The following is an 18,656-nucleotide window of genomic DNA, read 5'->3' as shown; positions in this document are numbered from 1 at the left end:
TGGTGACATCGAGCCTGGTCTGTTCATGAAGGGCTGCGGCAAAGTCTTGCACTGGATTCCTGATCAAAAGACTTCGGAATATTTTGGAATAACACTTTTTTATGATGCAAAATAGCTTTCTTTTTAAAGATTTTTAAATTTCTTTTGAGAGAGAGCATGCTAGTGCGAGGAGGGGAGGGCCAAAGAGAGTGGAAATTTTAAGCAGACTCTGCACTGAGCGAGGATCCTGAGACCAGGACCTGAGCTGAAACCAAGAATCAGATGCTTAACTGAATGCACCACCCAGGCAGCCCAAGAAAGTATCTTTTTATTTTGATATGCAGATCGGAATTTTGTTTCATGTATCAGATTTCTTTTGTATTTCTTTTAACAGCCTTCATTTCCCTTGTGTTTTTTAACTCATGCTCATGTGCCCTTTTTACAATTTGAAGAAGTAATAAAATCCAACATATCAAAATGATTCATTTTACTTCTTTTGTTTTGCATCATGGATTTGGCTTGAAGCTTTGGAATTCCCAAAGGGGGCCAGGAGGGCTGTGAGTACATGTACGATGTAACCAGACATTTTATATTATTTTCATCATGAAATAGCATCTTTCTCTTAGAAGTATGCTCCTGAAATAGTGTGAGATTATTTTGAACCCACAGTCTGAAATCATTGGGATGTGGGAAAAAATCATTGGAGATTGGGAAAAATCATCATTTTCCCTTTGTGTTTGGCCCATTTTTTAAAAAAATAGTGTGTTTCGCTAATTTGAACTAAAATGAATGAAATTATATGGTGAGCTCCTTCATTCAAACATGTATGTTTACCTTAATGCTTCATAGGAAAGCAGTGTGTCTATTAGTTTTCCTTCTTTACTCATTGTGTCCTTCAAGAAAGCTCACTCGTGCGCAGTGGCAGTGGTGCTGGTTGCCTGGAAACTGACGTTTGATTTGTGTGGGTCAGACCAGCCATGTGTACAAATGACAGAAGTGCCACCGGGAGGGCTGTGGGAGGCTGAGGCCTCACCAGAAAGAGCTTCTTATGGTGGAGAAAGGGGTGAGGAGGGTCTGGAGGGCTTGGCCTTGGGACCCAAATCTCAAGAAGTCAGAGCTGTGGCCACAGTTAGAATATCGTGTCTCAGGAGGGGAGCCACATTGACACCAGGCCCACAGATGATGCCTAAGCTGGATGTGAGTGTATCATGTACCCTGAGAAAGCGTCCTCACCTGCACATGCTGGACAGACCCTATGGCATGGGGCGCATGCTCATGGGAGTCAAGGCTCACCCGGAAGTCGGATCGCATGCACAGAACAAGAAGAGTGAAGTCTGGGGTGAGAATGTGTTGTGAAGTCAGACTGTGCAAGCCTAGGCTGGGGATCTCAGCAATCGAATTATATTTTGCCAGAGGCTGGATAGAATGGATCCCGGGACTGGGCCCCCTCTCTGTTCTGTGCTTGGATGGGGTGGGGGCGGGGACACTTACTTTGTGCGCTCACATTGCTGATCAGCCCTCCCCTGCTCCACCCCCAGCACACTTCTCTGATGTGCAAGCCTTCTATTGAGCCTTGCACAGCTGGACTCTGCAGTCATTTGTCCCTTTAGAGGGACTGAGATGACTGAGTCTATGACATTCAATGACACAGTTGAACTCCAGGCCTGCATGTGTCTGTGTTCTTGTGAGGAAAGAAGCACCTGCTGTGTGCCGTCTGCGGTCTACCTGTGCTGGTAGCTTCACGGGCGCGGGTCTCATGTCACCTGCCCACACTGACACAATGAAGCCAAAAGTCCGAGCCTCAGTAAATCACCTGCCCTGGAAAAGCACAGATCCGGGTGGAATGTCGGGGATCACCTAGTGTTAAAGTCTGCAGGCTGTTTCCTTCAGAACACTGTCATCGGAGTGGCCTGAGGGTGCGGCGTCTCCACGGTCCTGGTCATACGACCCCAACTCACGTAGCAGCTGCTGGAATGAACTTGGTATAAATAGGGGGACCCCCACCCACAGCTGACAGGATGTTTGACAGCAGGAGCGTGCGTGTGCAGATGGAAATGTTCTTCCCATTAGCTGTGGCCTTTGGGAGATGAGCAAGCTGATGTGGTTTAACTGTCCTCATCTTTCAACACCCGAGCCACTGCTTGCAGAGCCCCAACCAGTAGAGGCCGATTTGACTTCAGTCATTTTCCACGAATCAACCGCATTTGACAGAGCACATAGATAAAACAAGCCTGAGAAAATAAAACACCATGACCACACCAGCGCCCTCCTGCCCCCCACACTGTCTCCTGCACCGCCACCCTCCCCCTCTCTGCACCTCCCCGTCCAGGGCAGCCCAGGTTGGGTTGCTAAGGAGTTGGAGGCCACAGGAGACACCGCCCGGGAGCCCCAGCAGTGACATCAGCCCGCACAGCTGTCGGTCATCTGTTAGATTCCCCTCGGCGCCTCGGTGCTTTCCACGTGCAGACACAGGTCCGGATCGCTAAGCAGAGGCCCAGGCATTTGGCCTAAAGAGGTCTGATCACATTCTTGAGAATCAAGAAGGAGATCGAAATTAATTTCCTCTTCTTTGTATGTGGTGGGTCTTATGTCGTTTCCGCATGGGAACCTCTACTTGGTTTCCAAAAGCACCCGTTTCACAGAAACTGAAGCTGATGGTAAATAAAAAAGATCCTTCTGCATTTTAAGTGAGACATTGTTTTATGCTAAAATATAAAAACTTCTGCTGTAAAGGATTCACTAGAAAAGGAGAAAAATAATCGTTTATTTGTTCACCCACCAACCAGGCATCGAACAGGTTTTATAGTCATGTTTGTAGAAATATACACACACGTATGAATGAGTGTCATACTTGTTAGTATTATTACTCAGTAGAAATTGTGGTCAAAGGACTGGACAAATATTGCACAAAAAGAAAATTGAAATGGACTCAATGTATGAAAAGATGATTATTCTCATCAGAGAAAAGCAAATTAAGACCACGATGAGAAACTATTTGACCGAAAACCGTGATGTTTGACAGCACTTTCCTGACACTCCCCTACATCACGGAAGCAGTGTGCGATGGCACTGTCTCTATCGGGGTAAGTTGGCAGTACCTATCGAAATGACCAGTGCACATGTCCAAAGCGACATAAAAATAATATTATAATTTCAGTATATTTTATGATAGTAAAAGATTGAAAATAATCCCCTGGGCTATCACAGGAAACTGATCTTATAAAGTATCTTACAAAGTGTACAGTCACCAATGCAGTACTCTGCAGCTATCGAAGTGTTCTTTTATACCGACATAAACAGAGCACGAGGATACATAAGTGAGAAGTGCAGAATAATGTACGTTATCACTACCTGTGTGTTAGAAGGAAGGAAATGAGATCTATGGGTATTTACTAATTTTTTATAACTAAATTCATATTTGTCTAAATAAAAACTGAAAGGATGGGCAAGAAACAAAAGTGTGACCTGTAAGTTTTGGGCAGGTAGAGACAGTGGTTGTAGTAAGATTTTGAGTTTCAATTTTTAGAGTTTTGTGATTTTGGAATATGAATACATGTGATTATACATGTGAATGAATAATCTAACAATTTTAGTAGGGTCTTGCCGTGCATATTTCTTCAACGACCTTCTTTTTTTCAAAAAAGTTTTTATTCATGTAATCTCGACATCCACTGTGGGACCCCAACTTACAACGCTGAGATCAAGGGTCCCTCACTCCTTCCACTGAGCTAGCCAGCTGCCACCTCAACACCACTTTCGGATTAATTTTCCGTTTCTTCAACAGTCTACATTTTTGCATAGATGCATACTAGTCCATCACACGACATCATTTATTTTATTTTTTTAGTTTCTTCTTAGGTGTTGGACTTAATTTGGAACTGTTGTACATGGGGCTATGGGATTGCATGTCAATCTTAGTGCATACCTTGAGGGAGTGTGTACGTGTGTGCAAGCAGGTGTGTCATCTCTTATTTCTAAGGCAGAGCTGCCAACCGCAGATGCTGGTGCTGTTGAGGACTCGCATGTACCCCCAAAATTAGCTCATCTCATCCACTCAACTCCAGGAGACACAGCACACTGTATCTGCATTTTTACAAATGATAAAATTATGGCACAGAGAGTCCAAATAGCTATAGACTCAAGCCCTTGGGATTCAGAGTTCAAGCACTTAACCCTTCCACCTCCCCACGTTTCTGGTGTTAATGGGGCTCTCGTGGGGTTCTTGTACGATCAGGAAATACGGTCCCCGTGAAACACGGGGATAGGTCTGAGCACACCCGACAGTCATGTGACATGTTATACTGTCACCACCAGAGTGTCTTCAACCAAATGAATCTGAATCTGGTAATCTTTTAAGGAGAAATAACCTGGGCACCTTTACTGGCTGTGGCTCCCCTGGGCCCAGTGCCCCAAAGAAGGCATCATAAGGAATGTCTCACGGAAAGAATAATGTGGAATTGACCAATGTTGAACTGGAAGGCTCAATTGTCATGTTGCCCCTTACCTTGGACTCTCAGTTAGATTGCACCAAATGAAAGCACACAGATGCAAAAGTAGACTTTTGATTGTTTTTATTGCACCTATTATGTAAAGCAGCACAAAATTCAGGTAGCAATGATGGCAGTCCGGGTGTGTAAAATAAACAACTTTGAAGCAATTATCTGGTTAAAGAGCCCCAGAGATGCAGCTAGAAGCTGTGTGTTGGCTGTGCTCAGAGGCATGGGGACTGCGTGGCTGAGGGGCTGGTGGACACTAAGGAGTGAGCGGTGCTGACGCCTCTGTGGATGGTCCCCCGGCCCCCCCCGCCCCCGCCAAGTCATGGCAGCATTTGTTCTCGCTGCAGAGTGTAAGTTTCTGTTTGCCTGAGGTTGTAAACCTGTTCTGCAGAAATGACACAAGAGAAAAAGACACATTTGAGCTGAAATATACCAGTTTGTAAACCTGTTCTGCAGAAATGACACAAGAGAAAAAGACACATTTGAGCTGAAATATACCAGTTTGTAAACCTGTTCTGCAGAAATGACACAAGAGAAAAAGACACATGTGAACTGAAACACACCAATCTCAGGAGAAACCCCCATTAGTTGCTCAGCAGACATTTTTAGGGACAATAGCCAATGGAGATAAGTGGGTCCTTGGTGTCACCATGTGTTAGGAACTCTTCCCATTGCCACAGAGCGCTGTCCTCCTGAGCAGACAGATGGCGGTGATGGCGGAGTAGACCAGGCTCTTGAGGAGGAGGACGACGTAGGTGTAGTAGGCAGACGTGTTCGTGAGCTGCAGCTGCAGGGTGTCTGAAAGAAGTCATTTATGAGTTTCATCTTCTGTTCTTCTGAAGGGCTAGGACTTATTAACGGGAGAGGGGTCACTTTATACATTTTTGATGACCTAGATTGAAGGATTCCCCCACACCAGCACAACCTGACGATAAACGTCTGCACCACCAACACTACCACCGCCACCATCACTAAATAACTCAGAATCCAGCTTACAGGTCAAGTCCATCAGTAACCTCTGGGAAATTCACTTAGAACATTCTAAAGTATTAAAAAGTAAGGCTATGTCTTAGATGAATGAGTCAACCTGAAAAAGCATTGGTTAAAAATAGCTTTTACCATTTCTTCACCCTCACCATGCCTGTGAGTAATAGTAATAGCTAATATGCTTTAATCACTAACTAATTGGCAGACATTTAATTTAAGAGGTTTGTGTGCAAAGCTTTAATCTTCACTGAATTTTTCAATAACCTAAGAGATTATTATTTTCATTGCCATTTTACAAATAAATCGAGGACAGAGAGCTAATTGGCCTGATGTCATACACTAGTAAGTACCACCAGCAAGATTTTAACCCCAGCAACATAATGTTCAAGAGCACATTCTTACTTACTCGGTGTTTCTGCACCTGCACGTGTCATAAATACTCCCGGCAACAAAGAGTTAAGCATAAATATAAAGACGAATTGCAGATTGAGAAGCATCTTAGCCATTACACATTGTGCATTGCTGAGATTCCTATCAAGGGTACTATCAATGGAAATTTGGTTGTGTTCAAGGTAGGGTGGCTGGGAGGTTTGAGCAAAGAGGACTTTCGTTGTGATGAGCACTGGGTGATGTGTAGAAGAGTTAAATCACCATATTGTATACCAGAAACTAATACTACACTGTATGTTAACTAACTGGAATTTAAATAAAAACTTAAAAAAATAATAAAGTGGAAGAAAGGGGCGAATTTAAATTCTCTGCGACTTTAGGAGGTCAAAGTCACGCGCTTGTCTTTCCTGAATACCTTTATTGTAGTTATGATGCTATAGGATAATGCCATTTATCAGCCTTTAAGGTTTCGCAGGAAATACATGATATCAAGAAATAATTAATGTCAATGATGGTGGGCCAGACTGGTTACTCAATGAACCATCAGGCTCAGTCTGTTCACACCCAAATTTCTTTTATGTGTTTATCTCCAAAGAGTCAGGACTCCAGAATCATTAGCTCTTGCCTTGGTGTGGAAAAGGACATCAAGTGATGCTGTATTCACAATTCCTTGACAAAGGGTCCTTGGTCAACTAACATGTTAGCTAAGGTCTAGAGGCCCCTTGAGATTGGACATGGAGGGCAGATCAGCAGGGCTAGAGCCAATGGTCCTCGTCACTTTCTTGTTACATATGTTGGAAGAAAGGGCCAGAAACTAGTACTTCTTCTTTTTTTTTTTTTTTAAAGATTTTATTTATTTATTCGACAGAGATAGAGACAGCCAGCGAGAGAGGGAACGCAAGCAGGGGGAGTGGGAGAGGAAGAAGCAGGCTCATAGCGGAGGAGCCCGATGTGGGGCCCGATCCCACAACGCCGGGATCCGAGCCGAAGGCAGACGCTTAACTGCTGTGCCACCCAGGCGCCCCCAGAAACTAGTACTTCTGTGTCAGCTAAATGAGATACACTATGCTAGACATTCCACATATGCGACATTATGTCTTCATTTACTGAGTGAGGGGTTATTCGTGTTATTCCTGCTTGGCTCAGAAAATGTAACTACCGTGCCCATATTCATGCAGCTCATAATTACAAGACTGGGGTTAATGTCCAGTCTGTGGCATTTGAAACCCTGCACTCACACCCCTCCCCATGTGTGCGCTTGTCTCAGTGACTTGGCTTTGGGATATCTTGCTTTATGATCAAAACGTGGCAGAATAGAAAACTGAGCAAAGTGTATGAATTGCTAATTCAGAAGGTCTGGGTGGAAGCCCCAGATCTCGCTGTGTGGTGTGGTGCAAGGGGCTGAATTAATTGTAGCTCCTTGCCCTCACGTGTAAAGTGGGAATAAAACCCTTTATAGTGAGTATGAAGAAAATTAAACAAAATGCACTCACAGGGCAGCACCATGCCTCTTGTACAAGAAGCTCTCGGTGTCAGTTTATGGTATTAACTACCAGCAAGAACAAAGACTTAAAAAAACCTCTGAAGCACCTGATATCATATTTTCCTCAGTCAGTAGAAACTAAGGCCACAGAAGGAATGAAGTCCATTGTTGAAAGAATTCAGAGCACATCACTGCAGCCTTAATTTATAGTCCTCTCCCACCCACCCCGCATTTACGGTGTGAACATGACTTCTGAGAAACGACGGATTATCTTAAAATATCACTCAGTCTATTTTGCAAGCTCCAGCCATTCTGAGGTTTCTCCCTGAAGCCAGGGGAGTTCAAAAGCTGAGTTGATCAGGAGGAAAAAATGCTGTAGCATAACATAGAGGCAAACAGACAAACACTCACCATCTTTATATCTCAGGGAAGGTTTCGTAGAGTTAATAGCAGTGAGCTCTAAAAGAAATGAGGACAAGTATTATTCAGTTGTTCATATCCACTCTTTGACATTGTCTGGGTTGTGGATAGATGGATAGATAGATAGATAGATGGTAGAATTTGTCAACCAAGAGCAGAGAGTCGTTACTCGTCTGAGCCCCACAATTCCAGAACTGATTGTGCTGAGTCCGTGTATTTCAGTAGACCAATTCATATATTGTATTTCTGCACATGAAGACATCGAAGGTCATGAATGATGCATTTTTTTTCTTCTTTTCTCACAACTGGAGGGTAATGTCTAAGACTATCTTGTTTTCCTTCTGTGCTCCTAGCTCCCAGCACAGAGCCTGCCGCACAGTGGGTGATCCATAAATACTTGCTGAATGGAAAAAGAACCCGAAACAGCGGCTGCTGTATAGTCCTCAGCACCCACCACTGACACAAAGGGTTGATACCTAATAGTTTAGGTAAATTCCCCTTCTTAGCAAAAGAAAGAGGCCCTACATTTCCAAATCATTCATGTTCCCTATGTCCCCAACTCCTGCACGTGATTTTTTGGAGTGGTGGGTGGTGTTGGCGGACATGACCACGATACTAATGAGAGCCAATGCCTATTGAGTGATTATTACTGTGCCAGGCACTGTGTGAAAGGTTCCCAGGTATTAGGTCATCTGATCCCCTAGTGACACTGACGTGAGCTGTATTTTGGAGGATTCCATGTTAGATGAGAAGAAATAAGGTGTAGAGAGTCTAAAGAACTTGCTGGGAGTCATACCAGTGATTGGCAGAGTCAGCCCTCAAAGGACCATCGCAAGGGTTTAGATGAGCTAGAGTATGTGAAAGTACCTTGTAAAACAATCCGTAGAAATCGATAATAAGGCCACCATTGTGGACTCTCAGGCATCGTCTCTTCCAGTATCTTAATTACTCTTAACAAATGACCTTTTTATTACAGCAGCTCTGCCTTTCAGTGCACTTCTCTCCAGGGATAGAAAGATTGGCCAAGTAATAATCATAGTTTTCTGAATATATAAAATGGAGGTGAGGGTTGAATTTCTTTACAGTGTAAAAAAACCAAAAACAAACAAAAACAAAACCCTACATGCATACAAAGACAAAAATCCTTAAAAAGATCATTGACTGTTGGATGGAGGAAGAGAGTGCCAACATGTTTTGGCTTATCCTTTCTCTGTTTGATGTGTCTTTGTCCATACAGATATGGTTCTGTTATGCAAATTATTCACTCCACACAATCTTATTTTGGTATGCTCTTAAAAAATAAATCTGAGCTATAGGCTTTGGAGTAAATCCCAAGAATCAAAAGGATGTATAATCACGTTCAGGTGTTAAAATATTCTTAAGAACTGACACCAGGACTGCGATAATGTTTGCTGAGCAGCATTCACCAATGGCAAGTAATATATCCGTTATGTAGAATGGAAGAATGATCGTACATATTAGCCTCACCCAATCTATATTTACCAAACTTCACCTTAGAGTGGTATATAAAATTAAAATCTGAGAAATCTGAGACCGTACTACAACCACAGTGACCAAATTATTGTAGCCTATAACTCATTGTTTATGGATTATAGTTTGAGTAGAGCAAGATTGAAGAGAGAAGGACTTTGACTGCTGAGTAGAACATTCCTGAAAGATGTGTAATTGTTCTTATTTCCTGATCAAGTAAGATCATCAAAGATGGTTCTCTCTTGAGCATTTATGGTTTGTGAGGTTGCTTTCATGTGTATTGTTTCATTTAATTCGTACAATGACCCCCCAAAAACATCAGTGTGACCTCATATTTTGGATGATGAAACTGAGGCAAGTGAATTTGTCTTTTTCTCTGTATGTTCCAAAGTCCCTTCTACTTCCGTTCTATGGGGAAATAGCAGGACATTTGTGCTACCATTAAAGGTAACAACATCAATGAAATGTTTCCATTTGTTTCTTGTCATCAATATTTGACAGAAAAGATGGGTTATTTCCTTTGGGAAAAAGAGGGTACTGGAAGGTTGCATTCATATGTACTTGTACCTACCTTTTTTCTGTGAAGGAAACAGAATCTCTTGATCAACTCCTCCTTTATTCCGCTCGTGGTTGACGATACATTTGTGGTCTTTATCCAGTGACGCTCCAGTCACGGTCAGCCAGCTGAATTTCATGTATGTGTCGTTAGTCTTCACGGTGTCTCCCTGCTGCGATTTCAGAATTGTTTTGTCATCCTTTTCTTGCCAATCTATCTTAATAACATCAGGGAAAAAATCCTCAAGAAGACAAAGATATGTTCCAGCTTTATGGAGTCTTCTTTCAGCAATTGAAGGAAGAAAAATTGTGGGCTTGGGGGAAAGGTCTGCATTAAGGCTTCTATCTGTGGGGCAGTAGAATAGCAGTTAAAACATTATTAGAGTCACACAAACATCATGTGGTTTGGAACCACCCAGCACAGTGAAATGAGGAAATCCGCCGTAGAAAAGAGCGATTGGATTTCTCATTTGAGAAGAAAAGGAAAAATAATCTTTTCCTGGGTGGCTCATAATATTCTTTTTTTTAGGAAAAAGTTTTTGAGGATTTCTCCCTGCGTAGCAAAACTCCTATTTTTATACTAAATCAGTAACAAAGGTTGAATTTTTATTCATGATACAAATAGAATTAGGTCATAATGTACTTATTTTAAGATTATACATCTTGCTTGTAGTAGGAATAGTATTTTATTGATTATAATATTAAGACACTATATATTTCTCCAAAGATATACTTTGTTTTTAATTTTAAAAGCGTGTTAGATAAAAAAGATTAATTTTTCAATTATACATGATATTTACATAATTTTAGGCTCTAGTCAATATATTGAAGAATCTAATTTTCATCTTAGAAACTTTGTGTGTTTTTTTTAATAGGAATACTTCTGATTCATTAAAGTAAAGAAATTGAATATCAGTTGATGAACTTGAAAAGTTTCTGGGTGGTAACACACTGGTTTTACCTCCTGTCCCTTTTCTTTAGCTAGACTCTTGATGTTTTATTCTTTTTAGCATAAAGTGAATTTTGGACTTCCACAATTTTCTCAATGGAATATTAACTGAGCATTAAAATAAAGTACTTGATTAAATATGGTTAGTGCCTATATTAGTGTCCAATAATATTATATAGTTTTTCCTTCAACATTCTTTTTTAAGCTTATTAAGAGTGATTTTTTTTCAGAAGGAAGCTTCTTTTTTAAAAGATTTTAAAAATATATAATGTATTATTTATTTCAGGGATTTTTATGGCCAAAATCATTTTTATGATACATAAATTAGAAACCAGATTCCAAGATAAATAAACCTGTACAACACATTTACATACGTCATTTGCATAATCACAAAATACATTGGAGTTAAATTGTCTGAGTTATTTATATTTTATAATAATAAAAAGTCATTTTAATAAAAAGTATGGGCTCCACTACATTTCCTTCTACCTTTGAACATAAAATTTTACCCACGTTTCTTGCTAGATAATTACAGGCTCTTTTCTTCTGCTTTCCTCGGGGCTTTTGATCTTCTAGTTTGATTTCACGGCCTAACCATAGCTATGTATTTTTTTTTTTAAGATTTTATTTATTTATTTATTTATTTGACAGAGAGAGAGAGAGACAGCCAGCGAGAGAGGGAACACAAGCAGGGGGAGTGGGAGAGGAAGAAGCAGGCTCCCAACGGAGAAGCCTGATGTGGGGCTCGATCCCAGGATCCCGGGATCATGCCCTGAGCCGAAGGCAGACGCTTAACGACTGAGCCACCCAGTCACCCCTGTAGCTGTGCATTTTATTTAAGCTCTTCTCAAAGAGATTTTGAAACTAGGCAGTATAAATAAATGAGAAACAGTTCGTGCATTTGAACTTGTTTCTTTTTCTGCCCCAGAGCTTGACAGTTCGGTAAGGTCTACCTCAAAGATGACATGAGAAATGGGAGCTGTTTACAAACCCTGCTCTGAAATACAGACAAAAAACAGTAGAATGCAAACACACTGAAATGCCAGAGCGTAAGGTGAGGCTTTTGTTCCCAATATTATCCCTCACGAAACAGGCGTTGCCTTATGTTTCAGCCTCTCATATTAAAAGAGGCTCTTCCAATGCTCTACTTTGATCAGACAACACTACTTTGAAGAGATATCAAGCTAAAATACACTCAACGCTAGTTTTGGAGGTAGAGCTGGTAAAAGAGAATAAAGAAGTATAATATGGATTTGGTAAATATTACCTGCAACGAAAGTCTCTGCATGTTATGCTTACATTGCAAAATATAGAAGACCACAGTGAATTAAAAAAATCCTTTTTAAAAAATTTTGTAAGTGGGTCATTTTCTCTTTAGATAAACTATCCAGTGACATCATCATAAGGGGATCCCCAAACAGACACTCAGACCCTGAGACGACTCAGAAATTTGCTCTAATGTAGGTGTCTCAGATGTGTGTGAAGAGTCTAAACAAAATTTTTAATGAAATTGAGGGCAAAAAAAGCAGTATTTCTCAACTGATGTTTGTATTGATATAATTTTTAACTTTGTGGGTAAAATTCCATTAAGATATTAAATATACAAGTGAATATTTGACTTTTATTCATATCACTCTAAGTGTATATATTCAAATTGCAAAACCTCCTCCCTTTTTCCTTTATGGCTGGATATTTCCACTGAAACATGAGACCACCTTATAGTCAGGCTAACAATATTTGAGACAAGGCTTATTACGTTCTCAGCATTTAAAAAAAAATTTTTTTAAAAGATTTGTTTATTTATTTTAGAGACGGAGAGAGAGAGAGAGTACTAGCCAGGGCAGGTGCAGAGGGAGAGAGAGAGGGAGATAAGTAGTCTCCCTGCTGAGCACGGGGCCCAACATGGGGCTTGACCTGCTGTTTGATGTTCGGTGATACCATGACCCCCCCACCATGAATCAAGCTGAAATTGAGTCAGATGCTCAACCCAGGTGCTCCTACATTCTCTTAATTTTTAAAAGCAGGTAACAATGAGTCTTAGAAATTGAAGTATTCCACAAATTAGACCATTTGTTCTAAAGCGACCTGTAGACTAGATGGTAATAAATATATTTTTTTACATTCCTGATTTCATAAAGATCTCCAGTGGGTGGTCTTTGAATTCTGGAGAATAGAAATTCTTTATCACTGTCTATGTCCCAATTTTTATGATAGCTATTTCCATGTTTAATTTCATATACTATAACACCATTCACTTGAGATTGTTGTTACATTAATAAAATGAATGGATGGAAATCCAAAATGTTAAAACAATAACAAGTGTCACTATAAAATTTGAATTTTTTCTTTGTTTTTTCTCTTTTCCAATTTTTTCCAGAATGAGCATTTATTTTTAAAATTTTAAGAACGCAATAACCAGATTATACAGAAAGTGATAGAACTAGAGTCACAGTCCATATTTCTCTCTACACCACCACACCCTCCTCGAAAACAGTTTTCTAGGAACTCATGAATTATGTCTGTGTCACCATTATTAAACTTGATTGCTAGAATTTACATTGATTATGTAGTCGGTTGGAAAAAAAGAACACCAGAAACTTGCTTTTCTATTTATGAATTCATTTGTGCCTATGATCACAACCACTAAGGAAAACGAAATATATTTCTTCCATTTTTTCAATGTTTTATCACCTTTGTGAAAAGTCTTTGAAACCTTGACTAGACCTAGTATTCTAGAAACATCCTTCTGAGATGTTCTCCCTCATTCAGGCAACATTTCATCCTTAAGGCTAATGAAGAATGAACAAATTTACTAGACTGAAATTGGGGGGGGATTAGTTTATGACATTCTTAAATACGTTGCATAGTTAAATATTTTGGTGGTTGATATTAATCATCCTTCGACCAAATGAAAGTTTAGCAATTTTTGTTCGTTCTTTTCCATTGGTTATTTTTGGAATCACATAAATAAGATGTACGATCTTCTTTACAAAACTTTCAACACAGAAATCCCAAATGGACCTAACATTTCCTCCTCTTAGGGACCTGCAGCTGCTGCAGCTATGAGCTCCTTGTTGATGTCCTCCGTGCTAAATCAGGTAGCAGCTACCTTCAAGGACTGGGATGGAGTCACCAATCTCTCCGAGAATCATGCTGTCCCTTGTGTCCAAACTGGGAATTCTGAGCCAGCACCAGCACTAGCCCGCAGCCCCTGCATTACCTGCCTACCTTCCCTACCCTATACAGAAGAATGTAAAGAAAATTTACCTGTAATCCTGAGCTGTGTGAAGAAAGGAGCATTATTAATACTAGAGGTAGTTAAATAAAGTGTTTCCCACTCAACAGACTGTCTACAAAAAAAGCATGTTGAACCAATAACTCACACCAATGGTTTGTAGACACAGTCCTAAAAATATTTTAATTTCAATCCTGAGTATATTTTAGTGTTTGTGTATTTTCTAAAAGTAATATTTCTTTTTTTTTTAAAGATTTTATTTATTTATTTGACAGAGATAGAAACAGCCAGCGAGAGAGGGAACACAACCAGGGGGAGTGGAAGAGGAAGAAGCAGGCTCATAGCGGAGGAGCCTGATGTGGGGCTCGATCCCAGAACTCCGGGATCACGCCCTGAGCCGAAGGCAGACGCTTAACCGCTGTGCCACCCAGGCGCCCCTAAAAGTAATATTTCAATCTGCTTGCAAGCAGGGAAAGAAATAAACCATTTGCTAAGTAGTTTTCTTTCCACTAGAGTGACCAGTAGCTGCAAAATTGCTGTCCATAAACTGAGGGGATCCTACATTGTTTTTTCCTGAAAAGCATCTATCAATTTTTCATTCACAGGATCAAAACAAAATAAAGTCACTTACCTGGGGGAGTTACTATGAGCTTAGTTCCTTGTGCAAACATCTTGATCCAGCCTGAGTTATCACACTGGTTAGAGCTTCTACAAAAACATCAGCCTTCTCTTGAGCTTCACGGCAGGGCCAGCAGGTAGAAACCTTGTACTGGCAATTTGATCTTCTGGATTCCCTTGGAAATCCTTGAATATAGGATTCATAGCATCTGCTATTTTATAAGTTTTCCTGAGATTAGTTGACCGAAATGTCTGTTTTCCAAGGAGGCAATAATCACTGAGAAATGCTGATAAAAACCAGAAACAATAAAAGCAAAAGAAAAAAGAGAGGGATTGGGAGTAACGGGTCAACCAACTATTTATCTACATTACCAGGAAAAGTATTCAGTGAATTAAGAGGTTTTGATTTCCAGGTGTTCAAGGGTGTGAAACTGCTCAGAGATGCATCAAAGGAGAAGCCTTCTGTTCTCACAAACACCAGACCTGCTGCGTCAGCAAATTAGGATTGTATTTCTAAAGAAGGAAACTTCAGTAACCCAAAATGCAGCTATACCAACAGAGATAAACTTGAGAAATGTGAACAATGGTCTCCATTTTTTAATCAGCTACTTTTACAACTTGGCAACATGATTCTTTATCACACAATGCAAAATGAGAAAATAATCTGTGTAATGACATTATTTTTCCTGAAATAAAAAAGAACTTTGTAGAAGTCATCTCCCATGAGATAATAGATTTCGATTTAACCCACAATTCGAAAACAAAATCCATTTCTCTGAAATGTTGAAGGAAGAAGCCTTTTGGAAGCTATTCTGTGATCTTCAGAAATGCACATGTAGCCCTGCCTCCGCGGTTAACTAGCTTTGGACAAAAAGCTATCTCTGGGTTTGCCATCTCTGGGTTCCCATGTCCCCATTTGCTGTCTGGGCATTGGGCTACGTATGTCCAAAGCGCCCTTCCTGTTCCCACAGCTTATGAACCTGTGACGAAGAGCAGGAAAGGGTCTGCTGTGGTTGCTCATGTGAGAAAGGAGTTGAGGGAGAAAGAGAAGGTTTTCTTACAGGTGCCTTCTGACTTTGTGACATTGTGAGATCCCAGCAGGCACAATAGCATGGGACATGAGGACCTTACTGACTATCAGGTAAAAATTTGTTTTTCTTATCTGTGTCTAAGCTGGAATTGGACTAGTCTCACAGGTGATATTGGTTGAGCCACATAGGATTCATTTCAGGGACTCTTCTTTTTTTTAGTTGGTACCAGTGGATAATGACCTTCTCAAGGGAAACCCAGACTGCTTGCCATGTATGTGAACTGCTCTGTCTGGTGTTGGGGTAAAGGGGAGTTGATCCTGAAAGATTCTCATTTTGGTGTCTCCATTTGAAATGCAAGGGTGTGAGATCAGAGGTACCTGAACAAGTTGGGAGTGGCCATAAATACAGTGAATATACAAGAAAAGAGTATATTCAACCTACAAACCCAAGCCAAAGAGCCATAAATTCATGGGGTTGGCACTGCGAGTGACTAGTCAGAATTCTCTCCAAATGAGCATGCTTCAGGACTGGGAGGCAGTAGCAGCCCTTGTTCCTCAGAGGCAGGGCTGGGGGAGGAAGGTTTGCTTCAGAACCAAGGAAAGACCTTCTCAGTAAGATTTGTCTCAGTGTTATTGACTATGTTCCTGTGTAAAGAACTATCAGATCCCAGAAGACCTCACCTAAACCCCATGTTGTAATAATTCATTGTTATCTTTCCCTTCGGAGTAACATCCTCACATTTTCCTTTAGGTTTTGCTTCAAACACACCTATCCTTGAGCTCTTTTTCACTCTGAGTTAGAGATTTTCCACCATATTTTGGGAGAATATGTGGAGCTATATAGCTATTGTGAGAATGGGAAGAAAAGTCTTGTTACTACATGTAATGACAAATAAGACAATAATCACACAACTTGATTCAGAAGTATGTACATTCTGGGGCGCCTGGGTGGCACAGCAGTTAAGCGTCTGCCTTCGGCTCAGGCCGTGATTCCAGCGTTCTGGGATCGAGCCCCACATCAGGTTCCTCCGCTATGAGCCTGCTTCTTCCTCTCCCACTCCCCCTGCTTGTGTTCCCTCTCTTGCTGGCTGTCTCTATCTCTGTCGAATAAATAAATAAAATCTTAAAAAAAAAAAAAGAAGTATGTACATTCTACAGATCAGTAGGTTGCAGAAAGTTCCCAAGGCTTGGTGAATATTAACAATGACTGTAGCTGTTGCTTTAGATGCCGGGATATTTCTAGATTCTGCTATGAATGAAGAAAATTCTTAGAGAAAAAAATATCTTTTGGTTTATTACCCTCAACTCTTTTCCTATTCACAATTATTAGCTTTTCAAAACAAAGCAAACTTTATTATTGTTGGGAGGACAATATAAAATGTGCCTTTTAAAGAATCCCTGACTTCTGTGTTAGCTGAGATGGCCCAGTGAAGCAGTTTAGTTGTAATGGGAAAGGACACTGTGATGTGTCGACCTTGTGCTAGACCTGTCCTGTATGGAACCTTCTTTAGTCCCCAGCAACTCTGTGAGAAAGATGTAATAACTTTCCTGGATCATGTTGTCAGTTAAGAGGCTGAGCAGGAATTCAAACCTAGGTCCATGTCACTTCAAAGGCTTGTATCTGCCATCATTCATTCATTCATTCATTCATTCATTCAAAGTCAGCACACCATTCTGCACATGGGATTTGGCTTACTTCCCCAGAAACTTATCATAGATGGAGAAGCAGGACACTAACTAGGACACCAGTGAGGTCACTAACAAAAGCCAACTGAGGCCCCAGGGGGGTAAATAGAAGATAAAGTGACCTAACTGAAAAAAACATCACAGATTGGGTGCTTGGGCTCCTAGCTCAGAACTTGCTGAGGACACAGACACAGAAGAAAAGCCTGGTAGAGACAATAGCCAGGTCCCTCTGGCAGGTAGGAAGGAGCATGCATGTGTTTGCAGGGGTGTGGAGCTGTGGGAGGGTTTTTGTTCAGTGGCCGGGGAGCATTTCCACACAGTGTATCCCAGCAGGCGCAGTAATACAGCCCAGCATCTGCCTCTTCAACTCGGTGTATCCTGAGACTCGATGGCAAATCCCTCTGCCACTTCCTGGCTTCATATCTTTCCTCATCAACCTCTTGTTCGTGGACCACATTTTCATTTGAAGAAATATACAGAATTCGTTTTAGAGGCTGGTCTGGCTTCTGTCGGTACCAGTGAATATACACATTATTCCTTAAGCCACCTGTTTTTATTTGGCATTCTAAAAATGCTGTGTTTCCTTGTTTCTTGGTAATGGATGGTATGAGTTGCGTTATTAAAATGTCTGCCTTTGTATCTGAAAGGAAAACAAAAGCAACAGTTAGCAAAATTTTGACATTCCTTAAAATAGTACACATTTGTTTTCTATTAATGACAAGCTTGGGGTCTCAGGTTTACATTTTCTTCCTAAAGAATCCAAGGGCATGGTGGAATTTATCAGCCTAGGTTCAATAACTATACGGGCTTTCTTCTGCCCACAATGGCTGACTTGATAGTCTGTGCTTTCTATCTCCTTTTTTCTCTGAGTGAAATGTCCCATGGGAAAGGCCACTCACAGCTCCACAGGGAGGCCACCAGGATGACCTGTGTCGGGAGCAGCATCGTGCCAGGTCTTGTCAGGAGAGGTGGTTGAATACTGGGCTGATCACAGAGCAAACCTGAGGGCTGATTTAGTGAGAGGAAGTGGTGCTCTGCACACACAGCTAAGACCCATAGACTGCAGAGGAAGGAGCCCACAGTATTTACCCTAAAACATCCTGCAAAATAGGGCTACATGCTCCCTTTGTCAGCAAATGCCTCTCATCACCGTGTAATTGTTACCATCAATTGATAATTAGTGTAAAGAAGCCATTTCTTATTAAAGGACTACAGTTTTCATTGGTTCAAATCAGAGAGTGGGAGAAGGAGACGGGGAGAGTTCTTACACTTTTCTTCTTCCAGGAGTTAACGATTATCTGCTTCTCTCTCCAACCTCCCCCCTCTCTCTCTGTCTC

The 18,656-nt window shown here is 41.0% G+C and overlaps 1 gene segment (V, D, J or C); it reads right to left on the bottom strand.

Moving 5' to 3' along the window:
* Nucleotides 1-4,820: 4,820 nt before the first annotated feature.
* The window catches only part of LOC113258360 (T cell receptor gamma constant 1-like), a 34,833-nt gene continuing 20,997 nt past the window's right edge, over nucleotides 4,821-18,656 (bottom strand). The window contains 4 exon segments of the C gene segment in view: nucleotides 4,821-5,273; nucleotides 7,747-7,794; nucleotides 9,818-10,147; nucleotides 14,617-14,667. Coding sequence covers nucleotides 5,131-5,273; nucleotides 7,747-7,794; nucleotides 9,818-10,147; nucleotides 14,617-14,667 — 572 coding nt within the window.

The sequence above is a fragment of the Ursus arctos genome, unplaced genomic scaffold, assembly GCF_023065955.2.
Source record: "Ursus arctos isolate Adak ecotype North America unplaced genomic scaffold, UrsArc2.0 scaffold_3, whole genome shotgun sequence".
NCBI classification, from domain to species: Eukaryota; Metazoa; Chordata; class Mammalia; order Carnivora; family Ursidae; genus Ursus; species Ursus arctos.
This window is presented reverse-complemented; position numbering and strand designations above follow the sequence as displayed.